Genomic DNA, 13,986 nt, shown 5'->3' with positions numbered 1-13,986 from the left:
TTTAACATTGATAATATTTTGGAGGACACGTACAGATGCTGGACACAGTTTGGCATGCTCCTCATGGGGGTCTGCAGTCACACACTGGAATTCAGAATCATAAAGTCAAGAAAAGTACAGCACAGAAACAGGCCCTTCAGCCAATCTAGTCTGTGCCAAACCATTTAACTGCCTACTCCCAGTAATCTACACCAGAACCATTGCCCTCAATACCCCTCCCTTCCATGTACCTATCCAAACTTCTCTTAGAAACATAGAAACATAGAAAATAGGTGCAGGAGTAGGCCATTCGGCCCTTTGAGCCTGCAGCGCCATTCAGTATGATCATGGCTGATCATCCAACTCAGAACCCTGTACCAGCCTTCCCTCCATACCCCCTGATCCCTTTAACCACAAGGGCCATATCTAACTCCCTCTTAAATATAGCCAATGAACTGGCCTCAACTGTTTCCTGTGGCAGAGAATTCCACAGATTCACCACTCTCTGTGTGAAGAAGTTTTTCCTAATCTCGGTCCTAAAAGGCTTCCCCCTTATCCTCAAACTGTGACCCCTCGTTCTGGACTTCCCCAACATGGGGAACAATCTTCCTGCATCTAGCCTATCCAATCCCTTTAGGATTTTATACATTTCAATAAGATCCCCCCTCAATCTTCTAAATTCCAACGAGTTTAAGCCTAGTTGATCCAGTCTTTCATCATATGAAAGTCCTGCCATCCCAGGAATCAATCTGGTGAACCTTCTTTGTACTCCCTTTATGACAAGGATGTCTTTCCTCAGATTAGGGGACCAAAACTGCACACAATACTCCAGGTGTGGTCTCACCAAGGCTTTGTACAACTGCAGTAGTACCTCCCTGCTCCTGTACTCGAATCCTCTTGCTATGAATGCCAGCATACCATTCGCCTTTTTCACCGCCTGCTGTACCTGCATACCCACTTTGAATGACTGGTGTATAATGACACCCAGGTCTCGTTGCACCTTCCCTTTTCCTAATTGGCCACCATTCAGATAATAATCTGTTTTCCTGCTCCTGCCACCAAAGTGGATAACCTCACATTTATCCACATTAAATTGCATCTGCCATGAATTTGCCCACTCACCTAACCTATCCAAGTCACCCTGCATCCTCTTAGCATCCTCCTCACAGCTAACACTGCCGCCCAGCTTCGTGTCATCCGCAAACTTGGAGATGCTGCATTTAATTCCCTCATCTAAGTCATTAATACATATTGTCAACAACTGGGGTCCCAGCACTGAGCCTTGCGGTACCCCACTAGTCACTGCCTGCCATTCTGAAAAGGTCCCGTTTATTCCCACTCTTTGCTTCCTGTCTGCCAACCAATTCTCTACCCACATCAATACCTTACCCCCAATACTGTGTGCTTTAAGTTTGCACACTAATCTCCTGTGTGGGACCTTGTCAAAAGCCTTTTGAAAATCCAAATATACCACATCCACTGGTTCTTCCCTATCCACTCTACTAGTTACATCCTCAAAAAATTCTATGAGATTCGTCAGACATGATTTTCCTTTCACAAATCCATACTGACTTTGTCTGGTGATTTCACCGCTTTCCAAATGTGCTGTTATCACATTTTTGATAACTGACTCTAGCATTTTCCTCACCACCGATGTTAGGTTAACCGGTCTATAGTTCCCCGGCTTCTCTCTCCCTCCTTTTTTAAAAAGTGGGGTTACATTAGCCACCCTCCAATCCTCAGGAACTAGTCCAGAATCTAAAGAGTTTTGAAAAATTATCACTAATGCATCCACTATTTCTTGGGCTACTTCCTTAAGCATTCTGGGATGCAGACCATCTGGCCCTGGAGATTTATCTGCCTTTAATCCCTTCAATTTACCTAACACCACTTCCCTACTAACATGTATTTCCCTCAGTTCCTCCATGTCACTGGACCCTCTGTCCCCTACTATTTCCGGAAGATTATTTATGTCCTCCTTAGTGAAGACAGAACCAAAGTAGTTATTCAATTGGTCTGCCACGTCCTTGCTCCCCATAATCAATTCACCTGTTTCTGTCTGTAGGGGTCCTGCATTTGTCTTAACCAATCTTTTTCTTTTCACATATCTATAAAAGCTTTTACAGTCAGTTTTTATGTTCCCTGCCAGTTTTCTCTCATAATCTTTTTTCCCTTTCCTAATTAAGCCCTTTGTCCTCCTCTGCTGGACTCTGAATTTCTCCCAGTCCTCAGGTGAGCCACTTTTTCTGGCTAATTTGTATGCTTCTTCTTTGGAATTGATACTATCCCTAATTTCCCTTGTCAGCCACGGGTGCACTACCTTCCTTGATTTATTCTTTTGCCAAACTGGGATGAACAATTGTTGTATTTCATCCATGCAATCTTTAAATGCTTGCCATTGCATATCCACTGTCAACCCTTTAAGTGTCATTTGCCAGCCTATCCTAGCTAATTCACGTCTCGTACCTTCAAAGTTACCCTTCTTTAAGTTCAGAACCTTTGTTTCTGAATTAACTATGTCACTCTCCATCTTAATGAAGAATTCCACCAAATTATGGTCACTCTTACCCAAGGGGTCTCTCACGACAAGATTGCTAATTTAACCCTTCCTCATTGCTCAATACCCAGTCTAGAATAGCCTGCTCTCTAGTTGGTTCCTCGACATGTTGGTTCAAAAAACCATCCCGCATACATTTCAAGAAATCCTCTTCCTCAGCACCCTTACCAATTTGGTTCACCCAATGTATATGTCGATTGAAGTTACCCATTATAACTGCTGTTCATTTATTGCACGCATTTCTAATTTCCTGTTTAATACCATCCCCAACCTCACTACTACTGTTAGGTGGCCTGCACACAACCCCCACCAGCGTTTTCTGCCCCTTCGTGTTATGCAGCTCTACCCATATCGATTCCACATCCTCCCGGCTAATGTACTTCCTTTCTATTGCGTTAATCTCCTCTCTAACCAGCAATGCTACCCCATCTCCTTTTCTTCCATGTCTATCCCTCCTGAATATTGAATATCCCTGAATGTTGAGCCCCTATCCTTGGTCACCCAGGAGCCATGTCTCTGTGATCCCAACTATATCATATTCATTAATAACAATCTGCACTTTTAATTCATCGACCTTGTTACAAATGCTCCTTGCATTGACACACAAAGCCTTCAGGCTCGCTTTTACAACACTCTTAGCCCTTATACAATTATGTTGAAAAGTGGCCCTTTCTGATTTTTGCCCTTGATTTGCCGGCCTGCGACTTTTACTTTTCACCTTACTACTTTTTGCTTCTACCCTCATTTTACACCCCTGTCTCTCTGCACTTGTTCCCATCCCCCTGTTGTGAACTAACCTCCTCTCTCCTAGTCTCTTTAATTTGATACCCACCCCCCAACCATTCTAGTTTAAAGTCTCCTCAGTAGCTCTCGCAAATCTCCCCGCCAGGATATTGGTCCCCCTAGGATCCAAGTGTAACCCGTCCTTTTTGTACAGGTCACACCTGCGCCAAAAGAGGTCCCAATGATCCAAAAACTTGAATCCCTGCCCCCTGCTCCAATCCCTCAGTCACACATTTATCCTCCACCTCATTGCATTCCTACTCTCACTGTTGCGTGGCACAGGCAGTAATCCCGAGATTACTACCTTTGCGGTCCTTTTTCTCAACTCCCTTCCTAACTCCCTATATTCTCCTTTCAGGACCTCTTCCCTTTTCCTACATATGTCATTGGTACCTATATGTACCACGACCTCTGGCTCCTCACCCTCCCACTTCAGGATATCTTGGACACGATCAGAAATATCCTGGACCCTGGCACCAGGTAGGCAAACTGCCATCCGGGTCTCTGGACTGCGTCCACAGAATCGCCTATCTGACCCCCTTACTATCGAGTCCCCGATTACAACTGCCCTCCTCTTCCTTTCCCTACCCTTCTGAGCTACAGGGCTGAACTCTGTGCCGCAGGCACGGCCACTGTCGCTTCCCCCAGGTAAGCTGTCCCCCCCCAACAGTACTCAAACAGGAGTACTTATTGTCAGGGGGCACAGCCAGCGGGTACTCTCTATTACCTGACTCTTCCCCTTCCCCCTCCTAACCGTGACCCACCTGTCTGCTTCCCGTGGCCCCGGTGTGACCACCTGCCTGTAACTCCTCTCTATCAACTCCTCACTCTCCCTAACCAGATGAAGGTCATCGAGCTGCAGCTCCAGTTCCCTAACGCGGTCCCTTAGGAGCTGCATCTCGGCGCACCTGGCACAGATGTGGACGTCCGGGAGGCTTGGAGACTCCAGGGCCTCCTACATCCTGCACCGAGAACAACAAACTGCCCTCACACTCATACTGCCCCTCTCCTCAAATAACAACAAAAAATGACATTGAAATTCTTCTACATTGAAATCAAGCTTGCAAGCACCATCTGCACTGTAGCTCATTCCACACTCATGATCCGCTGAATGAAGTTACCTCCAATGTTCTCCTTAAATATTTCACCCTTAACCCATGACCTCTAGTTGTAGTCCCACCCAACCTCAGGGTAAACACAAGTAGGCTTTTTCCACCATCTATAATTTACCCCTCAATTTTGTATGCTTCTCTCAAATCTTCTCTCAGCCTTCTGTGTTCCAAGGAATAAAGTCCAAATCTATTCAATCTTTCCTTACAACAGGTCCTCCAGTCCCAGCAAAAGAGAAATTTTTTTCTGTACTTTTTCCAACTTTATTTACATCTTTCCTGTAGTTAGGTGACCAAAACTGCACACAGTACTCCAAATTAGGTCTCACCAGTATCTTATACAACTTCATAACATCCCACCTCCTGTACTCAATACATTGATTTATGAAGGCCAATGTGCCAAAAGCTTTCTTTATCTACCACTGCCACCACTTTCAATGAATTATGGACCTATATTCCAAGATGCCTTTATCCTACCACACTCAATGCCCTACCATTCACTGTACAAGACCTACCTGGTTGGTCCTACCAAAGTGCAACACCTCACCCGTGTCTGCATTAAATTTCATTTGCCATTTTTCCGCCCATTTTTTCAGCTGGTTCAGATCCCACTGCCGGCCATGATAGCCTTCCCCACTGTCCGCTACACTCCCCAATCTTAGTGTCATCCACAAGTTTGCTGATCCAGTTAACTACAATTATCATCCAGATCACTGATATAAATGACAAACAACAGTGAACCCAGCACTGATCCCAGCGGCACACCGTCGGACACTGGGTACAGTCAGAGAGGCAACCATCTACTACCACTCTCTGACTTCTCCCACAAAGACAATGTCTAATCCAATTTACTACCTCATCTTGAATGCCAAGCAACTGAACCTTTTTGACCAACCTCCCATGCAAGGACCTTGTCAAATGCCTTGCTAAAGTCCATGTAGACAACATCCACTGCCTTGCATTCATCAACTTTCTTGGTAATTTCCTTGAAAAGTTATAGGATTAGACATATCTAGCCAAAGACTCATAATTGGTCCCTTAGAATACTTTCCAAAAACTTTCCCACTACTGATGTCAAGTCCACTGACCTACAATTTCCTGGTTTATTTTTAAAGCCTTTCTTAAACAGTGGACCAACACGGACTATCCTCCAATTCTTGGTACCTCACCTGGCACCGATGATGATTTAAGTATCTCTGCTAGGGCCCCTGCAGTTTCTGCACTTGCCTCCTACAGGATCCAATGGAACACCTTGTCAGGCCCTGGGGATTTATCAATCAAATCAAGTTTAATTATCATTCAAACCATACATGGGTACAGCCGAACGAGGCAATGTTCCTTTGGGGCAGAGGAACATGACATGCATTCAAGATAGTGAGGAAACACACACACACACGCTTACTTAAGAAAACATGTATACTCTTATGACCCTGAATGACATGCAAATTGATGTATAGCTCACAGCATTTCAATCTGTCATTCCACCAATTGAACACTTGAGGGCAGCACCAACAGGAGAGGCCAGCTCCCAACCGAGCACAAACTCCACACTACAGTGCCTCCAGCATCTTCTTACCTGGACTGCAGCAGCAGGGAAGCCCTTGGCTTGAGTCCTAATCCTTGCTACAACCAAAGCCAAGCTGCTGCCTTGTCAACAAGGGTTTTGCGATCGCAAGAAAAACGACCAAGACAATCACTCACGATTACACTGCATGCTGCTTTTGTGCACCAACTCCGATGCCTTCGAGTAGCAGAAGGCAACAGAGTCAGCACCCAGGTCAGTTCCTCCAAACCCTCTCCAGCCTGAGCCCCGGTTCCTTCAATGCCTCGGCCAGCTGCTCTGAACAACGAGCAGATCACTGAAGCTGTGGACCTGCTGTACCCATTGTTCTTGGAGTCCAGTCTATCATAAAAAACATTTTAAAAAGAACAGTTCAACTTTGGTTGCCCCCTCCCCCCGAGAGGCCGCTGCATTCAAACATGTTGCCATCTTGCTGCAAGAATTGTATCCACCCGAATTAGTTTCAAGAGAGTAAACAGCTTCTCCTCTAATCTGTATAGGGTCCATGACTTTGCTGCTGCTTTTCCTTACTTCAATGGACTCTGTATCCATCTCCCATGCAAATACAGATCCAAAAAAAATCCACTTAAGATCTTCCCCATCTCATTTGGCTCCACATATAGATACCATTCTGATCTTCCTGACGACCAATTTTGTCCCTTGCAATCCTTTTGCTCTTAACATATCTGTAGAATCCCTAAGGATTCTTCTTCACCCAACCTGCTAGGGCAACCTCATGCTTTCTTTTAGCCCTCCTGATATCTTTCTTAAGTGTTCTCTTCCATCTCTTATACTCCACAAGTACCTCATTTGTTCTTACCTGCTCTTTCCTTAACCATGGCCTCAATAATCTTGAAAACTAAAAGTTCCCTACACCTCTTATTTTTACCTTTTATTCTGACAAATACATGCAAGCTGTCTTCCCAAAATTATGTTTTTGAAGGCCTCCCACTTATCAAATACACCTTTGCCAGAAAACAGCCTGTCCTAATCCATACTTGCCAGATTCTTTCTGATATGATCAAAGTTGTTCTTTCTCCAATTTAGAATCTCAACCCATGGACAAAACCTATTATCATGCTGCTTCCTGCACCCATATGGAGCATGTCGACTTCCAATTTTGCCTTGAACTTCCACCCTGCCCTCAAATTCACCTGGTCCATTTCTGACACCTCCCTCCCAATTCTTGATCTTCAGAGTGTGACGAAAAACCAAGTTATCAGAAGATTGATGCTGATGAGAGAGATAAGAGAGACAAAAGGGAGAAGCGTTCAAAATGTTAATGAGAGACGAGAGAGATTAACGAAAAGAGACACAGTTCCGAGTATTGACAGACCGGTTGCTTTGAACCTGAACTGTTTGAAGTTTGATGGACAGGCGATACCCCAGCAGGGGGATAAAAGGAAGAGGTTCGCTAAGGTAAGACAGACACCACGAGATAACGAGGCCCTGGAAGTGCAGTGTGCCCCCACAAGTTTGGAGGTCTGATCACGGGACCAACCATAGACGCACAGGGTGAGAAGGTACGATTGGCGGGAACCTGGTGTGTGTGTCCTCCCTTGCCTGGGTGCCAGGTTCACTGCGGAAGAACAATCGTATCCGGAACGGAAGGGTCACAGTCGGTGACCTCCGAAGACATTAAAAGGGCTCGCCCGAAAGCTAACTGCGGGAAACATCAAAGGTCTATGAATCGAAATTTGCATTCGCTCTCTCTCTCCAACGGCACAACAGCGTTTGCTGCGAACTGTACTCAGCTGAACTGAACTCTGCGTCACTTGACTGATCATTTTACCCCTAGACTGCGATAGAGCTTGATTGATTCCTATTATCCTAGTTCTGTGTACATGTGTGTTTTATCATTGCTAACCTGTTGCATTTATATCCTTACGATTACAGTACTGTGTTACTTATTTCTTTAATAAAACTTTCTTAGTTCCAGTAATCCAGACTCCAAATAAGTGGTCCATTTCTGCTGGTTTGGCAACCCAGTTACGGGGTACGTAACAAGTGATATAGAGAGGCAGCTTATCTACTGATGTTTATTAAAAACCTATAGACCCTCACAGCTACCTGGACTATACCTCTTCCCACCTTGTTCCATGTAAAAATGTGATCTCCTTCTCTCAATTCCTCCATCTCCACCGCATTTGCTCTCAGAATGAGGCTTTTCATTTCAGACCAAAGGAAATGTCCTCCTTCAAAGAAAGGAGCTTCCCCTCCTCCACCATCAACACTGCTCTCAACTGCATCTTTTCACACACGTCTGCCTTCACCCCATACTCCTGTAACCCCACCAGGGATAAAGCTCCTCTTGTCTTCGTTTACCACCCTACCAGTTTCCCCATCTATCACACAATTCTCTGTAACTTCTGCCATCTCCGACGGGATCCCACCACCAAGCACATCTTTCCCTCCCACCACTTCCTGCTTTATTCAGGGATCGCTCCCCACATGACTCCCTCGTCCATTCGTCTCTCCTCACTGATGTCCCTCATGGCACTTACCCTTGCAAGCATAACAAATACTACACCTGCCCCCACACCACCTCCTCCCTCACTACCATTCAGGGCCCCAAACAGTCCTTCCAGGTGAGGCGACACTTCACTTGTGAAACTGTTGAGGTCACCCACCGTGTCCGGTGCTCACAGTGTGGCCTCCTGTATATCGGTGAGACCTGATGTAGACCGGGAGACGGCTTCACCAAGCACCATCCGCCAGAAAAAGTGGCACGATGAGGCCACACTCAGGTTGGAGGCGCAACACCTTATATTCTGTCTGGGTAGCCTCCAACCTGATGGCATGAACTTCGACTTCTCGAACTTCCGGTAATGACCCCCCCTCCCCCGTTTCCCTCACTCACCTCATCTCCTTACCTGCCCATCACCTCCCTCTGGTGCTCCTCTGCCTTTTTCTTTCTTCCATGGCCTTCCGTCCTCTCCCCTCAGATTCCTTCTCCAGCCCTGTATCTCTTTCACCAATCAACTTCCCAGCTCTTTACTTCACCCCTCCCGCTATCGGTTTCACCTATCACCCAGTATTTCTTCCTGCCCCCCCCCCCACCTTTTCTAGTCATTTTTTCCTCCAGTCCTGGTGAGGGGACGCCGCCCACAACGTCCACTGTACTCTCTTCTCCATAGATGCTGCCTGGCCCGCTGGGTTCATCCAGCATTTTGTGTGTCGCTATCGTTTTCCATATTTACTTGGAAACTAATGACATTATGATTACCAGATGCAAAGTGTTCTACAGTACAAAGTGTACATACCGAGTCATGCGATCAAGCTATCCGAACGCCCACAATTTGAAAGTTAGAATTTTTACATTAATCTTCTACATCTTTAATCGTTTTCCGAGCTGACTAAAAGCTCCAGTGGCGCAGAGCACATCAGCCGCTGCCGCCTCTCCTCCACTGGCGGCCACACTAACTATTGTCAGACGGAGAACGGGACACACGCCAGCTGCTGGGTTTGTGGACACTTTAAAGCCGGATTGTTTAAGATCCGCGTGTAACGTGAGCGCGCACCTACCTGTCCCCATCAACATGTGCTTGTGCTTGAAGTATCGCAGCTGCTGAATGTAATGCCGAGTCTCGTTGGTCTCGGAAGAAGTGTCCATTTTTGCCCAGTGAACGTACGCCTGGCCCTTGGCGTGGATTTTAAGAGCCTTCACCTGGATCTGCTCCGTAAGCTCCACCACAATCCGTCCGGAGACCAGCTCCCCGCAGGAGTAGGTGGGGCGGTCGTAGAGGATCGCGAAGGTCTTCACCTTGCCCATGGCTGCGGTGCGGGGACCGTGCTGGGACCTTCCGAGCAGCCGAACACCGATTCGGGGTGATGTCTGACTCTGGGCTGGGAGCCGGCAATGGACTCGACTCCGCTAAAAAAGGTTCCGTGACGAATGCCCACGGAAAAGGAGAGGCTTGTCAGACCGCACAATGGTCCTGCTTCCGTTCTGAGGGAGGGGGAACTATTCAGTAGTACACGGATGTCCAAACCGCACACACCTTCAGTGCAAAATGCCCATCAATGTAAAGCTCACCTTTTGGGGTTTATACGGTTCCCATTTTTGTCGGGTTTATAAACTGAACAATCACGGAAAACGCGGGTAAGGATGGTGAACTGTGATAGTCCGTGTGCTCCGTCGTTGTGAAACGGGAAGTTTCAAGTTGAAAGACGGACTCTGTCCGCTGCCCGCGTTACACAAACGACCAGCTGCAACACCAAACTCATTGTAAAGATACCTTGTCTAATCTGCAACTGGCAGCCGACATAGTAAAAAGCAGGAAACGCCCTTCAACCCACCGTGTGGTTGCCTGTCCTCCAGAACCAGCCGAATTTAGTTAACATTTCTATCTTTAGAATCAGGATCAGGTTTAACATCACCAGCATACCTCGTCAAATTTGTCGTTTTGCAGCAGCAATACATAACAATAAAACGCTCTAAATTACAATAAATGTATTTGGGATATCGAACTGGGTGGCGGGGTGAAGGACGTTTCTACCAATTGGATTTATTTAAGTCTTACATCCATCCCACAACGTGAGGAAGTAAGAATCTTTGCGTTATGACTCCGTCACAATATTGAGTCATGAATCTACAAGTCTAATTGCTTGTAGAAAGAAACTGTCCCGTAGCCTGTTGGTCCTGGCTTTAATGCTGCGGTACCATTTGCCAGGCGGAGGCGGCTGAAACTTCGTTGCAATTGTATCAATATATTGGGCCCAGGATATATCGTCAGAGATGTCGACACCCAGGAACATTCCCTTGTGCCCTACCATTCATTGTATAATCCTACACTAATTTGACTTTCCAAAATGCATCACCTCACAATTGAATGCATTCAGATCCGTTCGCCACTCCTTGGCCCTCTTCCTTATCTGATGAAGATCACCTCTTGTGAGGTCTACAATGGCCTCTTTGCCCTCCTGGAATTAAAATGGGTGGCCACTGGAAGATCCCGTTTCGACTGGCGGATGGAGTGTAGGTGCTCGGAGAAACGGTCTCCCAATCTACCTCAGGTCTCACCAATATACAGGTGGCCACATCGGGAGTACCGTACACAGTACCGGACCCAGAAGCCATCCATTTTAATTCCACTTCCCATTCCAATTCCAATATGTCAATCGATGGCCTCCTCTACTGTTGTCATGAGGCCACACTCAGGTTGGATGAACAACGCCTTATATTCTGTCTGGGTAGCCTCCGACCTGATGGCAGGAACATCAATTTCTCAAACTTCCGGTAATGGCGCCCTACCCTCCTTCACAATTCCCAATCCCATTGCCTCCCTCTAGTGCTCCTTGCCCCTTTTCTTTCTTCCATAGTCTTCTTTTCTCCCCTATTAGACTCCCCCTTCTTCAGCCCTCTATCTCTTCAGCCCCCAATCAACTTCCCAGCTCTTTACTTCATCCCTCCCCCAACTGGTTTCACCTATCACCTTGTGTTACTCTCTCCACTACCCCACCTTTTAAATCTACTCATCTTTTTTTCCTCCAGTCCTGCCAAAGGGTCTCATCCTGAAAAATCGACTGTACTTTTTTCCCATGGATGCTGCCTGGCCTGCTGTGTTGCTCCAGCATTTTCTGTGTATTGCTGAGAATTGCCAGCATCGACAGATATTCTCTTGCAGGTAATATTTCTCAATGAGTACTGCCTGGTGGTTCAGGCAGCATCGATCCACCATCACAGCATCGAGAGGCTGGACAAAGCACGCATTAAGCCCTTGATCCGCTGCAATTTGCCCACCGCTGAAATAGGTCTACAGCACACACTATCTTATAGCCCTAATCTCTAAAGCATCTAGAAAGTAAAGGTATTTACATTCATCATCGTCATTGTCATTATGTGCCAAGTTGTATGATGTAGGTGATTAAGCTCTTTCCATGATCATGATTGTTCTTGGTAATTTATTCTACGGAAGTGGTTTGGCATTGCCTTCTTCTGGGCAGTGTCTTTCTTTACAAGACAGGTGACCACAGCCATTATCAATACTCTTCAGAGGTTGTCTGCCTGGCATCAGTGGTCCCATAACCAAGACTTGTGATATGTTGCAGATGGAATACAGCGTTGGGAAATGTACGATAATGCATTTTGGTAAAAGGAGCAATAGTGTCACACAGCGGCGTTTGATATGGTCCCACCCACAACAGGGCGTGAGGATTCGCGGCCCCTTTCACTCTTGATTCCAAGAGAGAACAGAGAATGTACACATGCCCAGACGGCGATGAAGCCGTCCGTACGCCCACAGTTGTAAAGTTTAGAAGTTTACACATTTATCGCCCGAATCTTTCACCGTTTTCTGAGCTGACTAAAGGGAGCCTAAAGAGCTGACTAAAGGGTCCCCCTCCCCCCTTGTCTTTCTTCCCGGACCTCCTGTCCCATGATCATCTCATATCCCTTTTGCCAATCACCTGTCCAGCTCTTGGCTCCATCCCTCCCCCTCCTGTGTTCTCCTATCATTTTGGATCTCCCCCTCCCCCTCCCACTTTCAAATCTCTTACTAGCTCTTCCTTCAGTTAGTCCTGATGAAGGGTCTCGGCCTGAAACGTCGACTGTACCTCTTCCTAGAGATGCTGCCTGGCCTGCTGCGTTCACCAGCAACTTTGATGTGTGTTGCTTAAAGGGAGCTCCAGTGGCTCAGAGGACATCAGCCGCTGTCGCCTCTCCTCCACTGGCGGTCACACTATTGTCAGACGGAGAACAGGCCTGTTGCTGGGTTTGTGGACACTTTAGAGCCGATTTGTAGAGATCTCCGTGCAACGTGAGCGATCACCTACCTGTCCCAATCAACAGGTACTTGTGCTTGAAGTACAGCAGCTCCTGAGTGTAATGCCGAATCTATCTGGACTTGGAGCCGGATTGTCTCTCCGTCCAGTGAACGTACGCCTGGCCCTTGGCGTGGATTTTCAGAAGTTTAACCTCGATCTGCTCCGTAAGCTCCACCACAATCCGTCCGGAGATCCACTCCCCGCAGGAGTAGGTGGGGCGGTCGTAGAGGATCGCGAAGGTCTTCACTTTGCCCATGGCTGCGGTGCGGGGACCGTGCTGGGACCTTCCGAGCAGCCGAACACCGATTCGGGATGATGTCTGACTCTGGGCTGGGAGCCGGGGATGGGCTCCACCCCGCTTGAGAAATGTTGGTAAACTGCCAGCGGAGGCTTGTTTTACTTAGTTTCCGCTTGCGTTCTGAGGAACTAGTATTTTATAACAGTACACCATCTTCGTACTGTGCTACGATGAGGCACCATATTCCCTTTTGGTGTTCTTGCAGTCATCGTCCGCTTTTGTGTACGGAATGGCATAAATTAAATAGCTGATGAAAACTCATTACTTTTCCAAAATTAAACTTTATTAACAATGATGTATACTAGAAATACAAAATCTCGCGCTGCTTGCCTTCATCGTACCTTTCAGTCTATACATTCGTGGAGTTACTTGTGTTGTTGACACGTTCTCTGTACAAGGCACCCATGATGCTCTTGGAGCCTCTAGACGATACAGACTAGACTTCTCAGAGGCTTAAATAAAGATGTAAAGATTAGCTTTATTTGTTACATGTACATTGAAATATTGAAACATAAAGTGAAATGTTTCATTTGCGCCCACAACCAACACAGCCCAAAGACGTGCTCACAAGTGTCACCACACTTCCCATATGCTCACTACTTACTAACCCTAACCTGTGCATCTTTGGAATGTGAGAGGAAACCCGAGAACCAGGAGGAAACCCATGCGGTCACGAAGAGAATGTAGAAATGGTGCAATTGAACCCAGGTCGCTGGAAAATCTTCCAGCAACACCTGCTGATTGCATTTGTTATGCCAACTGCTACGCATATGCGCCACCATCGATGAACCTCAAAGCCCAGCGGCAGCAGGACTTCCAATTGCAGTTCTTGCCCATGAAACCTCCGCATTGCACTGAGCTCCAGTGCACCCTGGAATGTGCCTGGCTGCAGAATTCCCAGACTGTCATCTTATTGTTCTGGAAGCGCAACAGG

The 13,986-nt window shown here is 46.8% G+C and overlaps 1 protein-coding gene across 1 annotated transcript in view; it reads right to left on the bottom strand.

Annotated features, from left to right (window-relative positions):
• Nucleotides 1-9,821, bottom strand: part of LOC140211486 (arrestin domain-containing protein 3-like) — a 72,057-nt gene extending 62,236 nt beyond the window's left edge. The window contains exon 1 of the mRNA XM_072281228.1: nt 9,515-9,821. Within this exon, the coding sequence (XP_072137329.1) occupies nt 9,515-9,761 (247 nt within the window). The 5' untranslated portion in view covers nt 9,762-9,821. The remainder of the gene's footprint in view (nt 1-9,514) is intronic.
• Nucleotides 9,822-13,986: the final 4,165 nt, after the last annotated feature.

This window comes from Mobula birostris, chromosome 17 (genome assembly GCF_030028105.1).
Source record: "Mobula birostris isolate sMobBir1 chromosome 17, sMobBir1.hap1, whole genome shotgun sequence".
Classification (NCBI taxonomy): Eukaryota; Metazoa; Chordata; class Chondrichthyes; order Myliobatiformes; family Myliobatidae; genus Mobula; species Mobula birostris.
Note: the sequence above shows the minus strand (reverse complement) of the source record. Positions and strands in the feature narration are given on the sequence as shown.